The sequence below is a fragment of the Mustelus asterias genome, unplaced genomic scaffold, assembly GCF_964213995.1.
Source record: "Mustelus asterias unplaced genomic scaffold, sMusAst1.hap1.1 HAP1_SCAFFOLD_171, whole genome shotgun sequence".
NCBI classification, from domain to species: domain Eukaryota; kingdom Metazoa; phylum Chordata; class Chondrichthyes; order Carcharhiniformes; family Triakidae; genus Mustelus; species Mustelus asterias.
The window spans coordinates 351,186-374,462 of NW_027590177.1; the positions used below are offsets into that span (position 1 = coordinate 351,186).

General features: G+C 44.3%; 3 protein-coding genes across 3 annotated transcripts in view; all 3 read left to right on the top strand.

Moving 5' to 3' along the window:
• The window catches only part of LOC144485223 (uncharacterized), a 92,220-nt gene extending 89,009 nt beyond the window's left edge, over positions 1-3,211 (top strand). The window contains exons 4-5 of the mRNA XM_078203431.1: positions 2,134-2,153; positions 2,432-3,211. Coding sequence (XP_078059557.1) covers positions 2,134-2,153; positions 2,432-3,211 — 800 coding nt within the window. The remainder of the gene's footprint in view (positions 1-2,133; positions 2,154-2,431) is intronic.
• Positions 1-23,277, top strand: part of LOC144485203 (uncharacterized) — a 247,144-nt gene that overhangs the window by 73,761 nt on the left and 150,106 nt on the right. The gene's annotated exons all lie outside the window — the stretch shown is intronic.
• LOC144485224 (uncharacterized) overlaps positions 13,166-23,277 on the top strand; it is a 78,817-nt gene continuing 68,705 nt past the window's right edge. Inside the window, exon 1 of the mRNA XM_078203432.1 lies at positions 13,166-14,436. Coding sequence (XP_078059558.1) covers positions 13,166-14,436 — 1,271 coding nt within the window. The remainder of the gene's footprint in view (positions 14,437-23,277) is intronic.

Sequence of the window (23,277 nt, forward strand, 5' to 3'; positions counted from 1 at the left end):
CAAATGGAGCATAACATGGGCAAATGTGGAATTATCAATTTTGGCAGGAATTCCTGCCAAATATTTCAAAAAACATTAAATAGTGAGAGGTTGCAGAGCTCTGAGATTCAGAGGTGTCCTAGTGCATGAATCACAAAAGGCTGGAATGCAGGTACAGCAAGTAATCAGGAAAGTTAATAGAATGTCATTGTTTATTGTGAGGAAAGTGGTTACAAAAGGAGTGAGTTTATGTTTCAGTCATACAGGACACTGGTGAGACCACATCTGGAGTGTTGTTAAAGTATTGAACTCCTTATTTAAGGAAAATGTAAATGCATTGGAAGCAGTTCAGAGAATGTCTACCAGACTAATACCAGAAATTGGCAGGTTGTCTTATGAGGAAAGATTGGAGAATCTGGGCTTGTTCACTGGAGTTTAGAAGAACAAGAGGGGCCTTGATTGAAACCTTTTACGTTTCTGAGGGCTATTGACTGGGTTGTTGTGGAAAGGATGTTTTTTCTCTTGCAGGAGAATTTTGAACAAGGAGACACTGTTTAAAAATGTGTTTCAGACAGAGATAGGGAGAAGTGTTTTCTCTCAGAGGATCATGGATCTTTGGAACTCTCTTCCTCAAAAGGCAGAGGAAGCAGAATCTTGGAATATTTTGAAGACAGAGCAAGATGGTCTCCTGATTAACAAGGAGATGGAAGATTATTGGTGAGGGTAGTGGGCAGGAATGTGGGGTTGAGGTTACAATCAGATCAGCCACGATCTTATTGAATGGTGGAACAGGCTCGAGGGGCCAAGTGGCCTCCTTCTGTTCCTAATTATTATGTTCGAATGGGTCTGTTTCCATTGCTGTTAATAAACAACAGTCCATTTATAGATGTTAATATTGTGGATAATAGTCAAATAAATTGACTTTATGTTAAACACATGGCCTTTTTAATATCTTCAACACAGGTTCGTCCAATGATGTGCGGGTTAGGTTGATTGGCCGTGGTAAAATTGACCCGAGTGTCTGTGGGAATAGCAGGGTCATTAAGTGGGGTTATGGGAATAGGGTCTGGGTGGGATTGTGGTCAGTGCAGACTGGATGAGATGCATAGCCTCCTTCTGCACTGTAGGGATTCTATAATTCTAGTCTTGTAATAGAATGGGGCAGCACGGTAGCACAGTGGTTAGCACTGCTGCTTCACAGCTCCAGGGACCTGAGTTCAATTCTGGCCTCGAGTCACTGTCTGTGTGGAGTTTGCACATTCTCCTCGTGTCTGCATGGGTTTCCTCCGGGTGCTCCGGTTTCCTCCCACAGTCCAAAGGTGTGCGGGTTAGGTTGATTGGCCATGCTAAAATTGCCCCTTAGTGTCCTGAGATGTGTAGGTTAGAGGGATTAGTGGGTAAAATATGTAGGGATATGGGGGTAGGGCCTGGGTGGGATTGTGGTCGGTGCAGACTCGATGGGCCGAATGGCCTCTTTCTGCACTGTAGGGTTTCTATGAGAACATTGTAACTATGTTAATATATTTCCAGGCATCGTTATTCCAATAGAGAAGGAGTCCATGTCAACTCCTTATAGAGCAATCCAGTCAGACCCATTGCCCCTCCATCTACTCATTCTCCTGCAAGATTATTTCCTTCAAGTGTGCCTCCAATTTCAGTTTGAAATCTTTAATTGCTTTCAATGCCACCAGATCCGTGGGCACCCAGTTCCAGATCATGATCACTCGCTGCACCCACCATATCTCCAACCAAGTAATGAGTGCTGCATATTACACACATTTGAACAGGAAGTGATGAGCATAGATTGGTTAACCAACATGAATTGGCACCTTTAGGAGAATTGGGAGGGTGTATAGTGGGAAAAAGTAAAGAATTTTCTATAAAAATTGGAATTGTCTTTTCTGAATTTCTAAGTTGCACTGACAGTGATGAATTTTGGAAATTCGTGTTACAGGATATCAGAAGAGGATTTCCAGACAGAAATCTCAAAACAAATACTCATGGTGATCTGACAGATTAACTCCATTCATCGGGACCTGGACAACATCCGCCTTTGGCATCTACAAAGAGAAATATTTGTCTGTTCTTCTGCTTCAAGAGATTTCAACCATAAATGTGATTGGAAAAGCATGGACGCACATAGATCGGAGTGAGAGCGTTCCAGTGAACTGACTGTGGAAAAAAACTCCAACACAGCTTGAAAAGACAGCACCAGTCACATTGGGGTGAGACCGTTCGGGTGTTTTGTTGTGGATGAGGCTTCAGCTGACTGTCAAACTGGGAGAGACACATGGACACCAGCACCATGGAGAAGCCATGGAAATGTGGAGACTGTGGTAAAGGATTCAATTTCTCACACCAACTGGAAACTCATCGATGTAATCACACTGGGGAGAGGCCGTTCATTTGCTTGGAGTGTGGGAAGGGATTTGCTCATTCATCCTCCCTGCAGACACACAAACGAGTTCACACAGGAGAGTGGCCATTCACCTGCCCCGAGTGCGGGAAAGGATTCACAAGTTCATCCCACCTGCAGACACACAAGCGAGTTCACAGCGGGGAGAAGCCATTCACCTGCTCCGATTGTGGGAAGAGATTCAGTGAATCATCCAACTTGCTGATGCACCAGCGAGGTCACACCGGGGAGAAATGGTTCACGTGTTCAGAGTGTGGGAAGGGTTTCACTCAGTTATCCCACCTGCAGACACACGAGCGAGTTCACACCGGGGAGAGGCCATTCATCTGCCCTGAGTGTGGGAAAGGATTCAGTAATTCATCCAACCTGCAGAGACACCAGCGAATTCACACCAGGGAGAGACCGTTCAGCTGCTCCGAGTGTGGGAAGGGATTCACTGATTCATCCTATCTGCTGATACATCAGCGAGTTCACACTGGGGAGAGGCCGTTCATCTGCCCTGAGTGTGGGAAGCGTTTCCCTTATGCATCAAATCTGCAGAAACATCGACGATTGTACACTGGGGAGAGACCATTCACCTGCCCAAATTGTGGGAAAACATTCACTCAGTCATCCCACCTGCAGACACATCAGCGAGTTCACACTGGAGAGAGACCATTCACCTGCTCTCAGTGTGGGAAAGGATTCAGTAATTCATCCAACCTGAGGACACACCAGCGAGTTCACACTGGGGAGAGACTGTTTACCTGCTCTGTGTGTGGGAAGGGATTCACTCAGTCATCGCAACTGCTGAGACACCAGCGAGTTCACAAGTGATGACAGGGGTTGGATTCTGCTGTTATTGCTGCTGTTAATCTCATCCAGGACTGAACCATGTTCATTCTGACAGTTGGTGAAGTGGGAGGGTCGGAGGGTTTCTTTCTGCTGGGCTGACCGACCTCACGGCTTTGCTTCCAGTGGGCTGATGCTCTTTGAGCCTGGGAGAGCACATTTCCACTGAAATTACCCACAAAAGCTGATGAAGGATATTTATTTAATCCTGGATAGTAAATAGTGTTTTTCCTATCACTACAGGTAGATCTAAAATAAATACATTTGTCTCTGTTCCGTTAAGTCTACAGCACAGGGCCGGGCCAGTCGGCTCAATTGGTCTGTGTCAGTATTTATGCTCCACATGAGCCTCCACCCACCCCTCTTCATCTCCCCCCATCAGCATATCCTTCTATTCCTTTCTCCCTCATGTATGTATCCAGCTTCCCCTTCAATGTATTCATGCTGTTCACCTCAACCACTCGCTGTGGTAGTGAGTTCCACATTCTCACCACTCGCTGGTAAAGAGGTTTCTCACTGAAATCCCGATTGGATTATTGAACCCCTTCATAATCTTAAAGACTTCCATCAGGTCACCCTTCAGTCTTCTCTTTTCTAGAGAAAAGCAGCCCATCATTCAAAATGTGTCAAACTTAGACTCAACCTTTAACAATGATTTTGATGCAGGGACTGAGTGTAATATATACAATATTGTGGAGAACAAGAAAACATTGCATTTCTATAGCACCTCTCACAACCACCGGGTGTCAGATGAACATATGAATCAGGAGCCTGTTCTGCCATTCAACATAATCATGGCTGATCTAATTGAAACATTAACTCCACATTCCCACCTCCCCCCGATAACCTTTCACCACCTTGTTTCTCTGGAATCTATCTAACTCTGCCTTTGTCCTGAAGCATTATACAGTGAATGAAGTTCTGTGAATTGTACTGACTGTGCTAATGGAGGAAACTGCAGTTTTAAAATTCAATCATTTTCATACCATATTCATTGCTATAAGTAACAAGGTCAAGGAAACCATTTTAAACTCAAAGCATGTGGCTTCTAACAGTCTGTTCACCTTCTGTCAGTTGGCTTTATTCGCTACAAATTGATTTTATATTAAAAGCCAGTCATGAAACAGATTCAGTAATGAACCTTGATTAAGGTATCGTTGGTGACTCAGTGTAATAGACAACTATACCGTAAAGGCTAGATCTTTATTTTAAAATATTAACACTGCAAAACCTGAAATGTTTCCAGAAACCGCAGAGCCGGCAGAAATTGTTTAAAGGAAGAAATTATTTTATAATTTTGATAAGCTACAGGAAATCATATTCTTCCAAAGTCCAGCTGAAGAATAAGGTTCATTGTTCAGTCTGGTCAGGATTAGTAAGGAAGAAAGCTGTTGTCTTTCTACAAACTGTCGTTTTGAACCAGTCTATCTTGCAGTAACCAAGTTTATTAATTAAAGATTACTGTATTAATTAGCTAGCAGTCAGCAATAGATGTTTGGAGAAGTAGTGAGATTTAATTGAGTTATAATTAATAAATCAATCAAGAATCAGTCACTGTTTTTAAATTTATCTATTAGTGTCACATGTCGGCTTATAGTAAAAAGCTGAGTTTTATTTGCTGTAAAAGTGTATAATCTGAATTGCTGTGTATGTAAAGAATGTGCAATGATGATAAATGTACTTTCAAGAGAGACCTTCAAGCTCTGATTTGTCTCAAAATTTGAAATTGTCTGAACACCTGATTGTATAGAATCAGATAAAGGGTTAGTGTGAAACTGTGCAATTGTATTCCTGTCTAAGATAATGAGAGAAGGTGGTGTCAGTAATTGGGGATCCGGTTAAATTAATCTGGTCACCAAATTGACCAAGTGTCATGTCACAATCAGCCCAACTCTGATGTCAGGTAATGGTCACTTTGGGGATAAAAGGGGCAGATGGGGTACTTGGGTTGGCATCTCATCCTAAAGGCAGCAGCTCTAATAATGCAGCACTCCCTCAGTGCTGGCATTTTGAATGTTGGCCTCAGGTCAATGGACTGGGATTGGAAAGAACAATCTTCTGATTCAGAGTGAAGATTTGATTTATTATCGTCACATGTATTAGTATACAGTGAAAAGTATTGTTTCTTGCACACTATACAGACAAAGCATACCGTTCATAGAGAAGGAAACGAGAGAGTGCAGAATGTAGTGTTACAGTCATAGCTAGGATGTGGAGAAAGATCAACTTAATGCAGGTTAAGTCCATTCAAAAGTCTGATGGCAGCAGGGAAGAAGCTGTTCTTGAGTCAGTTGGTACGTGACCTCAGACTTTTGTATCTTTTTACCAACAGAAGAAGGTGGAAGAGCAAATGTCCAGGTTGTGTGGGGTCCTTAATTATGCTGGCTGCTTTTCCAAGGCAGCGGGAAATGTAGACAGAGTCAATGGATGGGAGGCTGGTTTGTGTGATGGACTGGGCTTTGTTCATGACCCTTGGTAGTTTCTTGTGGAAGAGTGTGATCCACTGCGCCGTGGCTGATACAATAGACAATACAAAGTTAGAAAGGGAAAGTTATTCTTCGCCTCCAGTGCCTCAATGTCAAAATAACAACCTCATACAAAAACAGGTATTGAATGCACAAATGTTGAAGAGTTTGTTGAAAGCTACAAGTTTCAGGTTCCCACTTGAGCCTGGGGCACCTTTCTGTCTCTATTGCTCGTGTCAATGCCAGCCAGGCAATGGAGCTAAGAGCTGAATTTAGCTGAGAATAATGGGGCCTGTGCCCCAGTTGGGAAACTGCCCTGGGCGTCGCACTGATAGAGAGACAGGAAGGTGCTGGAGGACTGACTGGGAAATGGGCCTCCAGCCAATCGGGGCAGGAGACGGGCAATTGGGGCAGATGGTGACGGAACCCCTGGGGTTCAGTCCATGTGCCCAAAGTGTGGAGTCACAGTAACAGGTGCAGAGGAGCTGGAGAGAAACCATTTGGGCCCAGAGCATTGTGAACATCCTTTAAATCTATAGAATTGGGATTCGGGGTGTCCATTAACCCTTTATTCTCTTTTCCCAAACTCTGAAATGATTCCCAGTGATAACCCTTATTGGTGACAGTGGTTAGATTTTATTCAGTATCAATAAGAGCCGACACAGTCTGATGTCTGAGCAGTCGTATCAAAGTGCAGCAGCATTACCATTACACTCTGGGTAGAAGCACCACCTCCATGTAAATGCTCCCTGGTTGCCTCCCACAGTGCAAAGATGTGCAGGTTAGGCAGATTGACCAATGCTAAATTGCCCCATAGATGTCCCAAGATGTTATGGTTAGGGGGATTAGTGGGGTAAATGCGTGGGGTTATGGGGCTAGGGCGGGGAGGGATGTGTCTGGGGAAGATGCTCTGACAGAGAGTCGGTGCAGACTCGATGGGCCAAATGGCCTCCTTCTGCATTGTAGGGATTCTATGATTACCATAATTATCACAATCAGTTCCAGACAGGAAACTTAAACCTGCTGTTTCGCTCTCACTCAGGAACAGATCCCAGTTTTACACCAATCTCTGATCTGACAGCATGTTTCCAGCATTCACTGTTGTTCTTCCTGACTCTAAACACAGTTGTAAAGGAGCCTCTGTTCCATGTCGAGGAGCTCTGAACCATGGAAGAGCAGCTGGGACACATTTCTTACCCACCTCAGGTTTAACCCATACATTTAGTCTTCAATGTGATCAACAGCAGCAACACAGAAGACTCCAACCTCTGCACTCACTTGTGAATTTGCTGGTGTGTCAGCAGGTTAGAAGATTGAGTGAATCCCTTCCCACACTCAGAGCAGGTGAATGGTCTCTCCACAGTGTGAGTGCGCTGGTGTTTCAATAGATGAGATGAACAAGTAAATCTTTTCCCACACTCGGAGCAGGTGAATGGCCTCTCTCCGCTGTGAACTCGCCGGTGTGTCAGCAGTGCGGCTGATCGAGTGAATCCCTTCCCACACTCAGAGCAGGCGAATGGTCTCTCTCCAGTGTGAGTGCATCGATGTCTCAGCAGATTATCACTGTTTTTAAAGCTCTCCTCACAGTCAGGACATTTAAAAGTTCTTGCATCAGAGTGAGTGCGCTGGTGTCTCAACAGGTTGGATGAATTAATGAACCCCTTCCCACACATGGAGCAGGTGAACGGCCTCTCCCCAGTGTGAGTGCGCTGGTGTACAGTGAATTCAGATGATTTCCTGAACCCAGTCCCGCAGTGAGAGCACCTGAATGGCCTCTGGTCAGTGTGAACACGTTGATGGGACATCAGGTCCCCAGAACTTTTATAGCCCTTCCCGCAGTCTGGACATTTAAAAGGTCTCAGGTCAGTGTGAACTCGCTGGTGTTGCAGCAGGTTGGATGACTCTCTGAATCCCTTCCCACACATGGAGCAGGTGAATGGCCTCTCCCCAGTGTGAGTGCGCTGATGGATTTCCAGCTGGGACGGCCATTTGAATCCCTTCCCACAATCCTCACATTTCCATGGTTTCTCCATGGTGCCGATGTGTCTCTCCAGGTTGATGATCAGTTGAAAGCTCATCCACACACACACGTGTACAGTTTCTCCCCAATGTGAATGGTGTGATGTTTTTTCAGGGTGTGTAACTGGTTAAAGCTCTTTCCAGTCAGTTCACTGGAACACCTTCACTCGGGTGTGTTTGTGTGTGTGTGTGTGTCTCGGTGCTTTTCCAATCACACTAATGTCTGAAATCTTTTCCCACAGACAGAACAAATAAACATTTCTCCTTCCACATTGATATTCAGGTCCTGATGAATCGAATGACTGTCAGATCTCAATGTGATGTTTGATTTAAGTTTCCCACCTGTCAATCCTCCCATCCTAATCCCCTGTAAAAGGAGTTTTACGAAGTTATCAGTGTAAATGCAGGATAGAAATTCAAAACAGACAATTCTAGTTCGGATGGAACATTCTTTCCTTTCTTATTCCCTCCAATCATATGGTCCAAACGAACTGAAAGACAAAAATCAACAACCAAGCATCAACAAAACCAAAGGGAACCTTCCTAACTGAACCAGAAAGTTCTGACCAGTGTCTCTGATCCTCTTATGAGGCCTCGGGCACTAGGACCCAGTAAAAAACGAAATCCTGAATCCCGTCCACTCTCTGTTGTATCACAATGTGCGTCACCAAGACGCCAGCGCATGCGCTCTGCCCTCCGCTGAACTAAGATGGCGGCTGGTAACCGGCGTCTTCGCCCCGGGAGGACAAACCGGAGCTGCAAACGCGGAACCTGCAGGTCCGTATTCGCGGTTTGAGGCTTTCAGCAGGTATTTAGAAACCCTCCCCGTTCACCCGCCGACTCCATCCGCCCTGCGCGTTTCTACATCTTTACCGGCTGCGGATCAAACAAAAGGATCCTCTCTCCCCTTCGCCATCACTGACATCGCGCATGCTCCATACCATGTTCGATACTGCGCCTGCGCACTGTTCCCCTATGGTGTGGATAGGGGATAAAGAACAAAGAACAGTACAGCACAGGAACAGGCCCTTCGGCCCACAAGCCTGCGCCCATCACGTTGTCCTATCTAAACCAACCGCTTATATCCCTCTATACCCCGTCTGTTCATGTGTCAATCCAGATAAGTTTTAAATGTTGCTAATGTATCTGCCTCGACCACCTCACTTGGCAGTGCATTCCAGGCCCCCACCACCCACTGTGTAAAAAAACTCCCCCTCGTGTCTCCACTGAACTTTTCCCCCCCTTTGAACTGTGCCCCCTTGCGATTGTCATTTCTGCCCAGGAAGAAAGCTTCCAACTGTTACCTTATCTATGCCGCTCATAATTTTATAAACTTCTATCAGGTTGCCCCATGGCCTCCATTTTTCCAGTTTATTAAATCTTTCAAAGAACAAAGAACAATACAGCACAGGAACAGGCCCTTCGGCCCTCCAAGCCCGCGCCGCTCCCCGGTCCAGGATTGAATCCTGAATCCAGGATCCCCGCCCAATTTTCCAGCCTATCTACATACCAATATCCTATCCACCGAGCTGTCCCTCACAGCTACGATGCTTTGTTCATTACAACCTATTAACTCACCCCCACCCCCCCATTCCAGACCATGTGATCTCCAGGGAGAGGCGAAAACCCAGAGTGAAAAACCCCAGGGCCAATATGGGGAAAAAAAATCTGGGAAATTCCTCTCCGACCCCCTGAGGCGATCGAAACAAGTCCAGGAGATCACAATGGCCCTGATCGGAAAATGCTTCCCAACCCTAGTCATTTCCACTTCCACGAACACCATATGAATTCCCTGCCCCCGAGACAGGTTCCCAACTATCCGCAGTCTCGCTCTGTACTGGCACCAGCAAGATGATCATAGCTTATACCCTCCATACCATGCAACATCCTGGTAAACATTTTCTGTACTCCCTCCAAAGCCACCACGTCCTTCTGGTAGAATGCCGACCAGAATTGGACACAGTATTCCAAATGTGACCTAACCAATATTTTATATGACTGTAACATAATTTGCCAACTTTTATACTCAACATTCACCACCGTGGGGAATGTTGGTTAAAATCACCACCTTTGAAAGTCCCAAATCGTTAAGTCACTGTTTTTGCTTTGATGTGAACATTAAGGTGGCACGGTGGTTAGCACTGCTGCCTCACAGCGCCAGGGACCCGGATTCGATTCCCAGCCTTGTGGAGTTTGCACGTTCTCTCCGTGTCTGCGTGGGTTTCCTCTGGGTGCTCTGGTTTCCTCCCACAGTCCGAAAGACGTGCTGGTTAGGTGCATTGGCCATGCTAAAGGCTCCCTCAGTGAACCCGAACAGGCGCCGGAGTGTGGCGACTATGGGGTTTTCACAGTAACTTCATTGCAATGTGAATGTAAGCCTACTTATGATGCTAATAAATAAATAGACTGTGTCCTTTCACTAACAAGACCAGCAGCAAACATTCCCCATCCCCAGGACCTGTGGGCAAGATGATGTTTGACCTTCTTGAACCGTTGCAGTCCATGTGGTGAAGATGCTCCCACAATGCGTTAGGTTAGAGTTACAGGTTATTCACCCAGTGATGATGAAGGAACGATGATACATGTCAATAATAACAATCTGTATTTGTATATCTTCCATGTCATAGACTTTCCCAGGGCATTTCAAAGCAGTGTCATACATTAAGTGTCTTTGCAGGTCAGTGAGCTCAGGGGTGATGAGTGAACAAGACTTGGTGTGAGTAAGCACATGGCCAGCAGAGATTTGGATGACTTTAAGACTTCAGGGTGATTGAATGTAGGAGGCCGGGAATGCATTTGGATAGTTAAGTCTGGAGTTATCGAAGGGATGGATGAGAGTTCCAGCTGCAGATGAGCAGAATCAAGGACAGAGTCAGATGATGTTACTGAGATGGAAATTGGCAGTCTTGGTGATTATTCAGATATGAGGTCAGGAGCTCAGTTTAGAGTGAAAGCTGTTGTTGAGGCTGGGAACAGTCCGGTTCAGTCTCAGACAGTTGTCAGGGAGAAGGATGGAGTCAGTAGTTTGGGAGTGGAATTTGTACTGGGGACTGAAGAGAAACAATGGTTTTCTTCTTCCCAGTAGTTAAATGGAGCACATTGCTGTTCATTCAGTACTGGGTATCCGACAGGGCAGGACGGTGCGAGTTGGAGGGGAATTTGGAGATTATGGTGTTCGCATACACCTGGTCCTCCTTGGTGTGGAAGTTGAAGGTTTGGAGAATTTTGTCAAAGTTCTAGAATTCAAAGTAGAAAATCACCTCCTTTGTTCCTGCGTCTTTCACCTCTCTCCCCTCCCATAGAGGCCAGAGTCTTGTGTCGGCCCAGACTGGGTGGTAAGTTCCCTTCCCTAAAGGACATTAGTGAACCAGTTGGGTTTTTGTGACAATCCAGGAGCTTCCATGGTCACTTTTTCCTCGTGCCGGCCCCACAGATTACCAGATTCATTCAGCTCAATTTCATAACCTGCCTTTGTGTGTTTGTGGGCACTCTCTCACTCCCTTTTCTCTGTTTTAAATTAATTTCATGAAGTATTGAAAGAGGAGGATATGTAGTCAGGAAACTCAAACCAAACATTCACATCAGGATCTGATGGAGTGTCCAAATTATGGGATTTTGAACATTGAAGGAAAAAGCACTGTTCACAGTGGGGGGGGGAAAACCGTACACATGTTCTATGTGTGGATGAGGCTTCAACCAATCATCTAACCTGTCGAGACACTATCACACCGGGGAAAACTGTGGAAACATGAGGACTGTGAGAAGGCCTTCAGTTACCGTCTAAACTGGAGACTCAGCGACGCAGTCACACAAGGGAGAGGCCGTGAGCCGGCTCTGAGTGTGGGTTGGGATTCAATAAGTTAAACAACCAATTGAAACACCAGCAGGTTCACTGGGGGGAGAGGCCATTCACCTGCTCTGTATGTGGGAAATGATTCACTCAGTCATCATTGCCCATGACACAACAGCGAGTTCACACTGACGAGAGACCTTTTAAATGCCCAGACTGTGGGAAGTGTTATAAAAGTTCCCAGGAACTGACATCCCATCAATATGTTCACACTGAAGAGAGGCTGGAATTAGGGGAGAGCATAGATCATGGAGAATTGTGTGACTGAAGGATATTACAGAGAGAGGAGTGGTCGCAGCTATGGAGAAATTTGGAAACAAGAACGGGAGTTTTAAAATGTAGTGGTTCTTAAACAGGAACCTTTATAGGTCAGTGAGCACAGGGGTGATGGGTGAACAAGTCTTGAATAATTACACAGACAGCAGAGTTTTGGATGACCTCAGGATTGCAGGGAGGCTGAATGTGGGAGGCCAGCAAAGAGTGCTCTGGGAGAGTTAAGTCCAGAGGTAACAAAGGAATGGATGAGAGTTTCTGAACAAGATGATTTGAGACTCGGGCGATGTTACTGAGGTGGAAATAGACATTCTGGGTGACGGTGAGGATATGTGGCTGGAAGCTCAGTTTGGGGTGAGCCAGGACACTGAGGTTGTGAGAAGTCTGGTTCAGCCTCAGACAGTTGCCAGGGAGAGGGAGTGGAGTCTGTTGTGAGGACTGAAGACAACGGCTTGGTTCTTAATATTCAATTGGAAGAAGTTTCTGTTCATCCAGTACTGGATGTCAGACACGTCAGGATGGTGTGTGAGTTGAAAAGGAACTTGGAGATGATGGTGTTCCCATACACCTGCTTTGTTGCTCCATCGAGGTGGTGGAGGTTGTGGGAGTTTGAAATATTTGAAATTCCTTTTTTCCTGTGCTGCCCAATTCTGTCTCACCCTCTCCTACTTCTGTCTCTCTGCCTCTTCCCCCTCGATCTCTTCTCCCAGATTGTCCAGAGTCTTGTGTCGTCCCTGACCAGGTAGCAGGTTTCCTTCCCTGAAGGACGTTAGTGAATCAGTTGGGTTTTTTTTAAAGTTAAAAGTTTATTCATTAGTCACAAATAGGCTTCCATTAACACTGCAATGAAGTTGCTGTGAACTTCCCCTAGTCGCCACATTCCGGCGCCTGTTCGGGTCAATGCACCTAACCAGCATGTCTTTTGAACTGTGGGAGGAAACCGGAGCACCCGGAGGAAACCCACGCAGACACAGGGAGAATGTGCAAACTCCACACAGACAGTGACCCAAGCCGGGAATCAAATCTGGGTCCCTGGCACTGTGAGGCAGTAGTGCTGATCACCGCGCCGCCCAATGACAATCCGGCAGTTTCCATGGTCTCTTTTTCTTATTGCCGGCCCCACAAATGACCAGATTCATTCAGCTCAATTTCACAACCTGCCTTTGAGTTTCTGTGGGTTCTCTCTCACTGCCTTTTTTCCATTTAAATCAATTTCACAGGGTTTTAGAAGAGGAGGATTTTCAGTCAGGAAACACAAAGTGAACATCACATCAGGATCTGATGGAGTCGACCAATTTATTGTAACCATTGTATCATGATTGGATTTTGAACATGGAAGAAAAAAGCATCGATTGCAGTGGGGAGAATCTGTACGCGTGTTCTGTGTATGAATCATCTGACCCCACGAACCACAAGTGCCGTCACACTGAAGAGAAGCCGTTGAAATGTGGGGACTGCGAGGAAGGATTCTATTCCCCATCTGAACTGGAAATTCACCAGCGAGTTCATGCTGGGGAGAGGCCGTTCACCTGCTCTGTGTGTGGGAAAGGATTCACTCAGTCGTTCAACCTGCTGAGACACCGGCAAGTTCACACTGGAGAGAGACCATTCACCTGCTCCAAATGTGGGAAGGGATTCACTCAGTCCTCCAATCTGCTGGTACACCAGAGAGTTCACACCGGGGAGAGGCCATTCACCTGCTCCCAGTGTGGGAAGGGATTCATTCACACAAGCAACCTGCTATCACACCAGCGAGTTCACACTGACAAGAGACCTTTTAAATGTCCAGCATGTGGGAAGTGCTTTAAAAGTTCCCGGGAACTGACACGCCATCAGCAAGTTCACACCGAGGAAAGACCTTTTTACTGTGCAGAATGTGGAAAGGGCTATAAAAGTTCCTGGGAACTGACGTACCACCAACGTGTTCACACTGAGGAGAGACCGTTCAGGTGCTCTCACTGCGGGACTGGGTTCAGGCAATCATCTCAACTCACTGTACACCAGCGAATTCACACTGGGAAAAGGCCATTCACCTGCACGGAGTGTGGGAAGGGATTTAGTCGGTCATCCCAACTCATGGTGCACCAGCGGGTTCACTCTGGAGAGAGACCTTTCAAGTGCCTCGACTGTGGGAATTACTATAAAAGTTCTGGAGAACTGAAATCCCATCAGCATGTTCACACTGACAAGAGACCGTTCAGATGCTCTCACTGTGCAATTGGATTCAGGCAATCATCCCATCTCACTGAACACCAGCGAATTCACACTGGGGAGAGACCGTTCACCTGCTCCAATTGTGGGAAGGGATTCACTCAGTCCTCCCAACTCATGGCTCACCAGCGGGTTCACACTGAGGAGAGACCTTTCAAATGCCCAGACTGTGGGAAGTGCTACAAACGATCTGGAGATCTGAGGTCCCACCAACGTGTTCACACTGATGAGAGGCCATTCATGTGCTCTCAATGTGGGACTGGGTTCAGTCGATCGTCGATACTAATTGAACACCAGCGAGTTCACACTGGGGAGAAACCATTCACCTGCTCCAAGTGTGGGAAGGGATTTACTCGGAAATCCAACCTGCTGACGCATCAGCGAATTCATAAGTGAAGGCAGGAGTTAGAGTTTGCTGTTAATCACACCCAGGACTGAACAACATTCATTAGGGTCCGACTCTGCTGGTGTTCGTAAACTGCAGCTCGGTAATAGGTGTTAATGGTCTGGATAAAATTAAACTAAATCAGTTTTGTGTCAAACAAAATGTGGCAAATGTTTTTAATATTTCTTAACACAAGTTAGTTGCTTTTGAAGTGAGCTTCCTCTGGACCAAGATTTACTCTGGCTATTTGTTTCCTTTTTTTACACTGCTTGGATAGGTATGATCCCATTCTTTAAGAACAATATGCAATGAGAGAGTTTGGGGAGTCCATTCAGCCCTCATCGTTTGACTGTCAAGTTGACTTGGACGAAATGCATCATCTGTAAGGCTGTATTTATATCACATTCATAGCCCGTCCACCAAGTCACAGCTCATACTGAGTCAGAGGATCTACCATTTTACAGCCACAGGGGTGTCACACCATGCCAAATATGTGAACATTTCCATTAGTGGATGGAAATGATGGCAGTCTGGGGGCCCAATTGGAGACACAAGCACAGAAATATGGGGGAATTGACCATGTTAATGTGGGGATTTGTCACACACCTGAGAAGAGTTTTGGAACACTTCACTGTGGTTAAGGTGCAATATAAAACAAGCTGTACTTTGCTGTTATCCCAGCTGATGTTACTACTGGACAGAAAGGTCCCAGAACAGAATCCGAGCTCAATTCACTTTTACTTTTTAAAAAATCAGAAATATGGATGAACAGTCACAGGACTGCCAATTTGCTTTTTGCAAAAGATTATTAAAAATGAAATGATTGACTATCACACAATACACCTTCACCCCATCTTCATAATTGTTCTAACTTTTATGGATAACATAAGTTACGGAATATATTTAATATTTTATCATTCTCAGCACATACTCAGTCCCTGTAAACCAACAGGTTAACTGTGGTCAGATACACCACACTCTCATACCAAGTGGCAGACACCACCAAATACATCTTCTGTGGATTTCTCATTGAATTCCCCCCAGATGATGATCACATTGTGAGCCAACTGGTTTCATTGGAACTCCAGCTTCCAAACAAATGTTTACAAACTCAACCCTCGAAAAGACATGCCTTGGATTGCCACGTGCAATCAAGCTTCCACAAAATCATTCAGCCATGCTAACGGAAGATCACTGCTTCACAGGCTGTATTAAGATATCATCAGCCTTAGGATTGCTTCAGATATCTGGCTTCTCCCTAGTCAACTTCACCAAGTCTGCACCTGTCAGCTCTGCCTTTAACTGGGAGCCTTTCTCTACCCTTGTCTTTAACTTCAGGGAACAGTAAGTACATTGCTCAGTTTCCAGTTCCCTTTGTCTCTTTCACTTCAGTCTTCCTGGGACTTTTGTGTTAATTCCCTGGTTTTTATAATCACTGCTCCTTGTTCTTTTGGGATTCTATAGTTATGTGGTTTACAACATTATTTTCTATTCCAGGTTTCAAGTCACAATGGTGCTGCTGTTACCCACCATGCCTTGCGGATATGAATATGCCCTATTCATGCTACAAGAGAGCAGTGAACATGCGCAGTACTGGATTCGATCCGGAGCATGCACAGTGTCATTTTGCGGGGCCATCAAACAATCCCAGGAAACATACAACACAGGGTTAGATACCGATTAAATCTCTTTCTATACTGACTCCATCAAACACTCCCAGGGCACGTACAGCATGGAGTTAGATACAGAATAAGGCTCCTTTTACACTGTCCCAATCAAACATTCCCAGGACAGCATGGAGTTAGATACAGAGAAAAGTTCCCTCTACACTGTTCACATCAAACACTCCCAGGACAGGTACAGCACGGAGTCAGATATAGAGTGAAGCTCCCTCTACACTGTTCACATCAAACACTCCCAGGACAGGTACAGCACGGAGTCAGATATAGAGTGAAGCTCCCTCTACACTGTCCCCATCAAACACTCCCAGGTCAGGTACAGCATGGCATTCGATGCAGAGTAAAACTCCCTCGACAGTGTCCCCATCAAACATGCCCAGGACAGGTACAGCACGGGGTTAGATAGAGGGTAAAGCCCCCCTTACACTCTCTTCCCCAAATATCCCCAGGAAATATACAGCACGGAGTTAGATACAGAATAAATCCTCTTCTATACATATATGACCCCATCAAACACTCCTAAGATCATTGTTACCAATACCATCCCTGAATACCAAGGCTCAAAGAGACATTCTGGAAGTTATCAAGAGCTGGAACTGTTAAGGTTTGGTTTTGGGAGTCACAGGTTATCCACAAAGTGAGGTGGGGGATAAGGGGGATTACGCTGACATAATTTTAAAGTAGTTTATGAAGAGGCAGCAGTTTAAATATCATGTATGAACAAAATAGATCAGCAGAAACATACGAGCCGTGAAAGGAGAACAAAGAACATTACAGCACAGGAACAGGCCTTTGGCCCACTTAGCCTATGCTGACACATGATGCCTTCCTGAACTAAAGACCCTTTGCCTCTATGTGGTCCATATCCTTCTATTCCCTGCCTATTCATGAATCTGTCAAGATGCCTCTTAAACATTCTGCTTCTACCACCTCCTCTGGTAGCGCATTCCAGGCATTTACATCCTCTGTGTAAAACACTTGCCTCTCACATCTCCTTTAAACTTTCCCCCCTTTACCTTAAACCTATGTCCCCTGGTTTCCTGATCCAACAGGATGAGTGATTGTTTCTGTCGTTGATGGTTGGCAGAGCCAGCTCCTTCTGAATTAAAGTGTTAGGAAATTCTTCCCAGGTTGTCTCCAGCCTGACAGAGGCCACGCAGTGTGGATCACTTTAAAAAAATTCCAGAGTATTTTTTTCCCTCTCAGGAGCCTGTTTTTAACTTTTTCAAAGATGGTAATTTTGTGTGTGGAGATTGGCACTCCGCACAACACTCTCTGATTTTCCTTATCCTCAGGAGTGCCGTTAATTCTAAATTATTAGCAAATAAATACATACCATTAAAGTGACAGATCATGCTTGGACTTAAAAACTTCACCAGCTCTCCCTTCACCTGTATCCATCTTGAGGGTAATTCTCATTCAGGATTATTTATTCCTAGTCTCCAGTTGTCCGAACTCAATTCCTTTATTTCAATTTTACTCCTGTTGACCAGAACCAATGATTTTAGTTCCGTCCTGGGTGTTTTAAAGTCAGTTTCTCTGTGGAGTAAGTGTCAACACATTGATGATTTAAAAAAAAAATTACTTTTCACGTTAACAATTTCATTTTTTTAAATTCATGTGATGTGGCTCGGCCAGCATTTATTGTCCATCCTTAGATGCCGTTTAGAAGGTAATAGTGAGCTACCTTGTTGAATTGCTGCAGTCCCTGAGGTGTAGGTACACCCACAGTGCTGTTAGGGAGGGAATTGCAGGATTTTGATCCAGCGACAGTGAAGGAATAGTGATATATTTCCATGTCAGGATGGTCAGTGACTTGGAGGGGAACTTCGAGATGCTGGTGGTGTTCTCATGTTTCTGCTGCTCTTGTCCTTCTAAATGGTAGTGGGTTGGAAGGTGCTGCCTAAGGAACCTTGATGAGTTACTGCAGTGCATCTTACGGATGGTACACACTGCTACCACTGTCCATCGATGGTGAAGGGGGTGAATGTTTGTGGATGGGATGCCAGCGGGCTGCTTTGTCCTGGATGGTGTCCAGCTTATAATTTATTTAAGGCGAGTGACAATCAACCCAATCCATCTGTGCTTGTCAATTGTTCATTCAATTGTTTCAGTTTGAACAAGACTTTTAACCACTGGGTAAGACAAGAATCTCAGATGGTAAATTGAAATAAATTTATTTAAAAGGCAAACACTTACCAATACAGAAGGAAAAAGATACATTTATCAATACAGAACAGACTTTTACCATTTCTCTTGGTTGATCAGACTGTAAAAGCATAATTCCTTCTGTACCCCTCTATTGACAACAATTCTGATGAGAATCGTGCTTTGAGGCTTCCAGTCCTTGGCCAGCAACTCGAAGGATTTAAAAATTCGAATCCTCAAGTTTTAAATCCCGCAATGGCTCTTACCTCAACTCGAATAAACTGGGTAGAATGCAATGGTTGGTTGATTTCATTACTGAATCGATTCAAGTGATTTTGAATGATTTGGTTAACTGTCTCAGATAGAGATAGAATGGGACTGTTCAGTGCATCCCTCCTATCTGATCCTGGGCAAGCCTTCTATTCATTGTGTAACCTTTCGGCTCCAAATCAGTTTAACCCAGGCCGCAAAGGACTCGTTGTTAATCATCAGATCACACATTCCTTCTTACAGAAATTGTGGTATGCAATTTAAAACTGGCTTACAGAATTATAAGAATATACCAGGCTTTTAATATAACTATTAATATTGTGGTTACAGGGATAGGGCTATGGGGATAGGGCATAGGTGGGATTGTTGTCAGTGCAACCTCGATGGGCTGAATGGCCTCCTGCATGTAGGGCTTCTATGATTCTATTCTATGAAGTAAGCTAACAAGATCAATGAAGCCATTTTGAAACTAACATTTAACTGAAAAACTATTAATAGATCATTAAGTTTTCAATGATAATTAATTGAGGCTCACTTTTTTTTGATAATTTGTTTCTGACTGGTGACTAATTAATACAGTTCACTGATTAATACAAATGGTTAATCACTGGACACTAAATGTCTTTTTCAGGATCACTGAATTCCTACAGGGCAGAAGGAGGCCATCTGGCCCATCGAGCCTGCGCTGACAACAATCACACCTGAGCTCTATCCCTGTAACTCCACATATTTACTCTGCTAATCCCCCTGACACTAAGGGGCAATTTAGCATAGCCAATCAACCTAACCCGCACATCTTTGGATTGTGGGAGGAAACCGCAAACCCACACAGACACGGGGAGAATGTGCAAACTCTACACAGTCACCCAAGGCCAGAATCGAACATGGATCCCTGGCGCTATGAGGCAGCAATGTTAACCACTGTGCCACCGTACTGCCCCAAAAGTAAAGTTTACTTAAGTCAACATAAAATGTAACTGGTCTGAATATGAATAATTTCTTCTGAAACTCACTACCTAATCACACTAGATGTCTGTGAGGATCTTTGCTTGTTTTCCCATGCATTCTTCAACATCTTTGGCAGTGGCCAGTTTATCAAATGCAATTCTCTGTGAAAGTTCATGCACAAGGATATAAACATCCCCAAGAGAGCCATCATTTTATTAGTCGCATCTAGACTTTCCCTTTACTAAAATATACATCAATACCTCATTGATATATTCCATTGAACAGCACCCACATTGAGTTATTTCAATTCCTAATCAGTGGTGTGTTATTTTCCCGTCACTCTATTTCTCACCTTCAATCACTTGCTCTCATTTGATACATCCCATTAGTTACCATCCCATCTCATTCATGTGGCCTGGAGAAACTCTTCTATCCAACTCTCGTAATATCTTTAAAACAGGAATCAAACATGCCAGTTTGACTCCAGGTGTCAACACAATTTGTTTGTTATTTTAGATAGTTTTATGTAAAAGTCACCCACTTTTTTTGTAAATTTCAATATTAGCTCAAATTCAACTCGCAGCGTTGTGGGACTGACAGGTTTCCTTAATCTGCAATTTATTTCCCCAATGGAAACCTTTATTTCCAATATCCAGGACTGTTTGTTACCAGTTTGTGTTTTGAAAATTTGACAATCCCCCAAACTTCAGTGAAATCTCCCTTTGGATGTGTGAAATAGCAACTTGTTTTTATTTATTGGTGGGACACGGGTGTCGCTGGATGGCCAGCATTTATTGCTGATCCCTAGTTGCCCGAGAGCAGTTGAGAATCAACCACATTGCTGTGGGTCTGGAGTCACATGTAGGCCAGACCAGGTAAGGACAGCAGATTTCCTTCCCTAAAGGACATTAGTGAACCAGATGGGTTTTTCTGACAATCGACAATGGTTTCACAATCATCAGTAGACACTTAATTCCTGATTTTTTAATATTGAATTCAAATTCCACCACATGCAGTGGCGTGATTCGAACCCGGGTCCCCAGAGCATTAGCTGAGTGTCTGGATTAATAGTCTAGTGGTATTATAGCTAGACTATCTCCTCCCCTTCACTTTATTTCATCAATTTAAATCACAATTATGCCCACATTTGCTGGTTTTAAACTTGTGCTTTTGTATCAGAGCGAGAAGTGTTTGCAATCAGTTTGGAGGTAACTTCCATGTCTCCTGATCTCAAGCACTTTACCTTGAAAGACAACAAGTGGCCTGAATGGTTAAGACTCAGTCTTTGAAAAGCAAAGCCTTTAGTTCAAATTGTCACCATGTTGTGACGTTTGATGTCAGTTCTTGAATTCATTAAAACAATTCTCGATCTCTTGCTGTGATATCACCACCAAAGTGACCGTGGAAACCATCACCATTTGCTTTATAAAAACTCAAAGAATCCACTTAGCTTTGTCGAAGAGCCCAGTGGGTTAATGTGTTCAGGAGACCAACCAAAGATGTGAGAGCTGAAATAATCCAGAGGTTAATGATGAGGTGTTAGTGTTACATTCCCATTCTGAGTCAGGGGGATGTGGATTCAACTTCACCTCCGGAAACCTGATCATAAAATGCAGCTGGTATTTTGGTGCATTCCTGAGGGAATACTCTGCTGTCCTTCAGAGGAAACCTTCAACTATAACCCCATCTGCTCCTGCAGGAGGTAAAAGTTCCCACAATGATATTTTGAAGAGGGAAGTTCTTTCGGGTGAACTGCTCAATACGTAGCCCTCAGTGATCAGCACTCAGACTATCTGGTCAGAATCATAGCTGTTTTGAAATTTCTCTCTCTCTCAGGATGTTTGCCTGACCTGCTGAGTATTTCCAGCATCTTAGTTGTGTTTGTTGGAACCTGTTGTATACAATCTGGCTGCTACATTTCTGATATTACAACAGGCACTCCACTTCAAAAGAACTTCATTGACTGTAAAGCACTTTGGGACACCCTAAAGTTGCAAAAGGCGCTATATTAATACAAGTTTTCCATTAACAAAGGAGAAAATACCCAACAATGGGACAGTCGATAACAGGACATCAGTCAGTCTCCTCTTATCATGGAAAAATCAAGGACACAGACACTGTATTTAAGGCAATCATATTCATTCTATTCATCTCTTTAACTGGGCTGGAGTTTAATATCAACTGAAATAAACCTGAACTGTCAGAATGAACATGGTTCAGTCCTGGGTGCAGTAACAGCAGAATCCAACCTCGGTAATCACATGTGAACTCTCTGGTGTGACAGACGGCTGGATGGACGATTGAATCCTTTGCCACACACAGGGCAGGTGAACGGCTTCTCCCCAGAATGGACTCGCTGGTGTTTTCTCAAATTTGTCCTGGTTTTAAAGCTCTTCTTACAGTCAGAACATTGAAATGGCCTCTCACCTGTGTGAATATGTTTAAATCACGGATAGATGGATTCCTGATCGGTAAGAGAATTAGGGGTTATAGGGATCAGGTGGGTCAGTGGAACTGATGCACTTCAGATCAGCCATGATCTTATTGAATGGCGGGGCAGGCTCGAGGGGCTAGATGGCCTACTCCTGCTCCTATTTCTTATGTTCTTAGGTTCTTAATGATTGATTCTAACATCTTCCCCACAACAAATGTCTATCGGACTGGCCTAAATTTCCTGTCTTATGCCACCATCCGCTCTTGAATTAGAGGGCTTATATTTGCTACTTTCCAGTCTGATGGAACCTCTCCAGAATCTAGGGAACTTTGGAAAATTAACACCAACAAATCTACTGTCACTATCTCATTAACCACCTTCTTAAGATGTTCGGCTGAATTCCATCGTGACCCAGAGACTTGTCAGCTGCAGCTCCATCAGTTTGCTCAGTATAGCTTCCCACGTCATTGTAATTTCTCCTAGTTCCTCTCTCCCTTCCACCTCCTGATTTACAGCTAGGACTGGCTGGTTTTGTATTTTCAATAGTGAAGACAGAAACAAAGATTTGTTTATTTCATTGGCCATTTATTATCTATTATTACTCCCCATTCTCATTCTCCAGAGAACCAACACTCACCTTATTCCTCTTTTCCTTTTCGAATACCTCTAGAAACTCTTGCTCTTCATTTTTACATGAACAGCTAACTTCCTCTCATACTCTAATGTTTTTCTTCCAATTAACCTTTTAGTCATTCTCTGCTGTTCTTTATATTCCAGCCAATCATCTGACCTGCCACTCACCTCTGTGTAGCTATATGCTTTTCCCTTAAGTTTGATGCTTTGAGGAAGAAGGAGACAGGGAGATGGAGAGCCCTTCAAAAGGAACTATTTAAAAATAATAATAATTCGTGGGGTGTGGGCATTGCTGGCAAGGCCAGCATTTTTTGCCCAATTTTTGAGATTCCCGTCTGAGCTGTAAACCTTTGGATTAAATCCCACCATCAAAAAATTATTTCCCAGCTGAATGTGAAAATTGATTGTCATCCCATTTACCGATAGAACAGCACAATTACACCAGAGGAAGACCACTCAAACACTTAACGTTCGCAAAGGGATTTCCTCAGTGGTTAACACTCTATAACTTTAAAAGCTCAAAGCATTTTAACTACCCCTCTTATTGGCGAGGGATAGTTTAACTGCTCTGTCTATGAGGGCACAAATCACTTGTTCACCCCAGCGAGTTCACATCTAAATGCAGGTGATTGTTATGTTGTCAATCACACCCAGGACAGAAATGTGCTGGAAGGCCTATGCTGCTTAGTTGCCAAATAAATTGAAGTAACGCATTTGAACCTTGGCGCAATGGTAC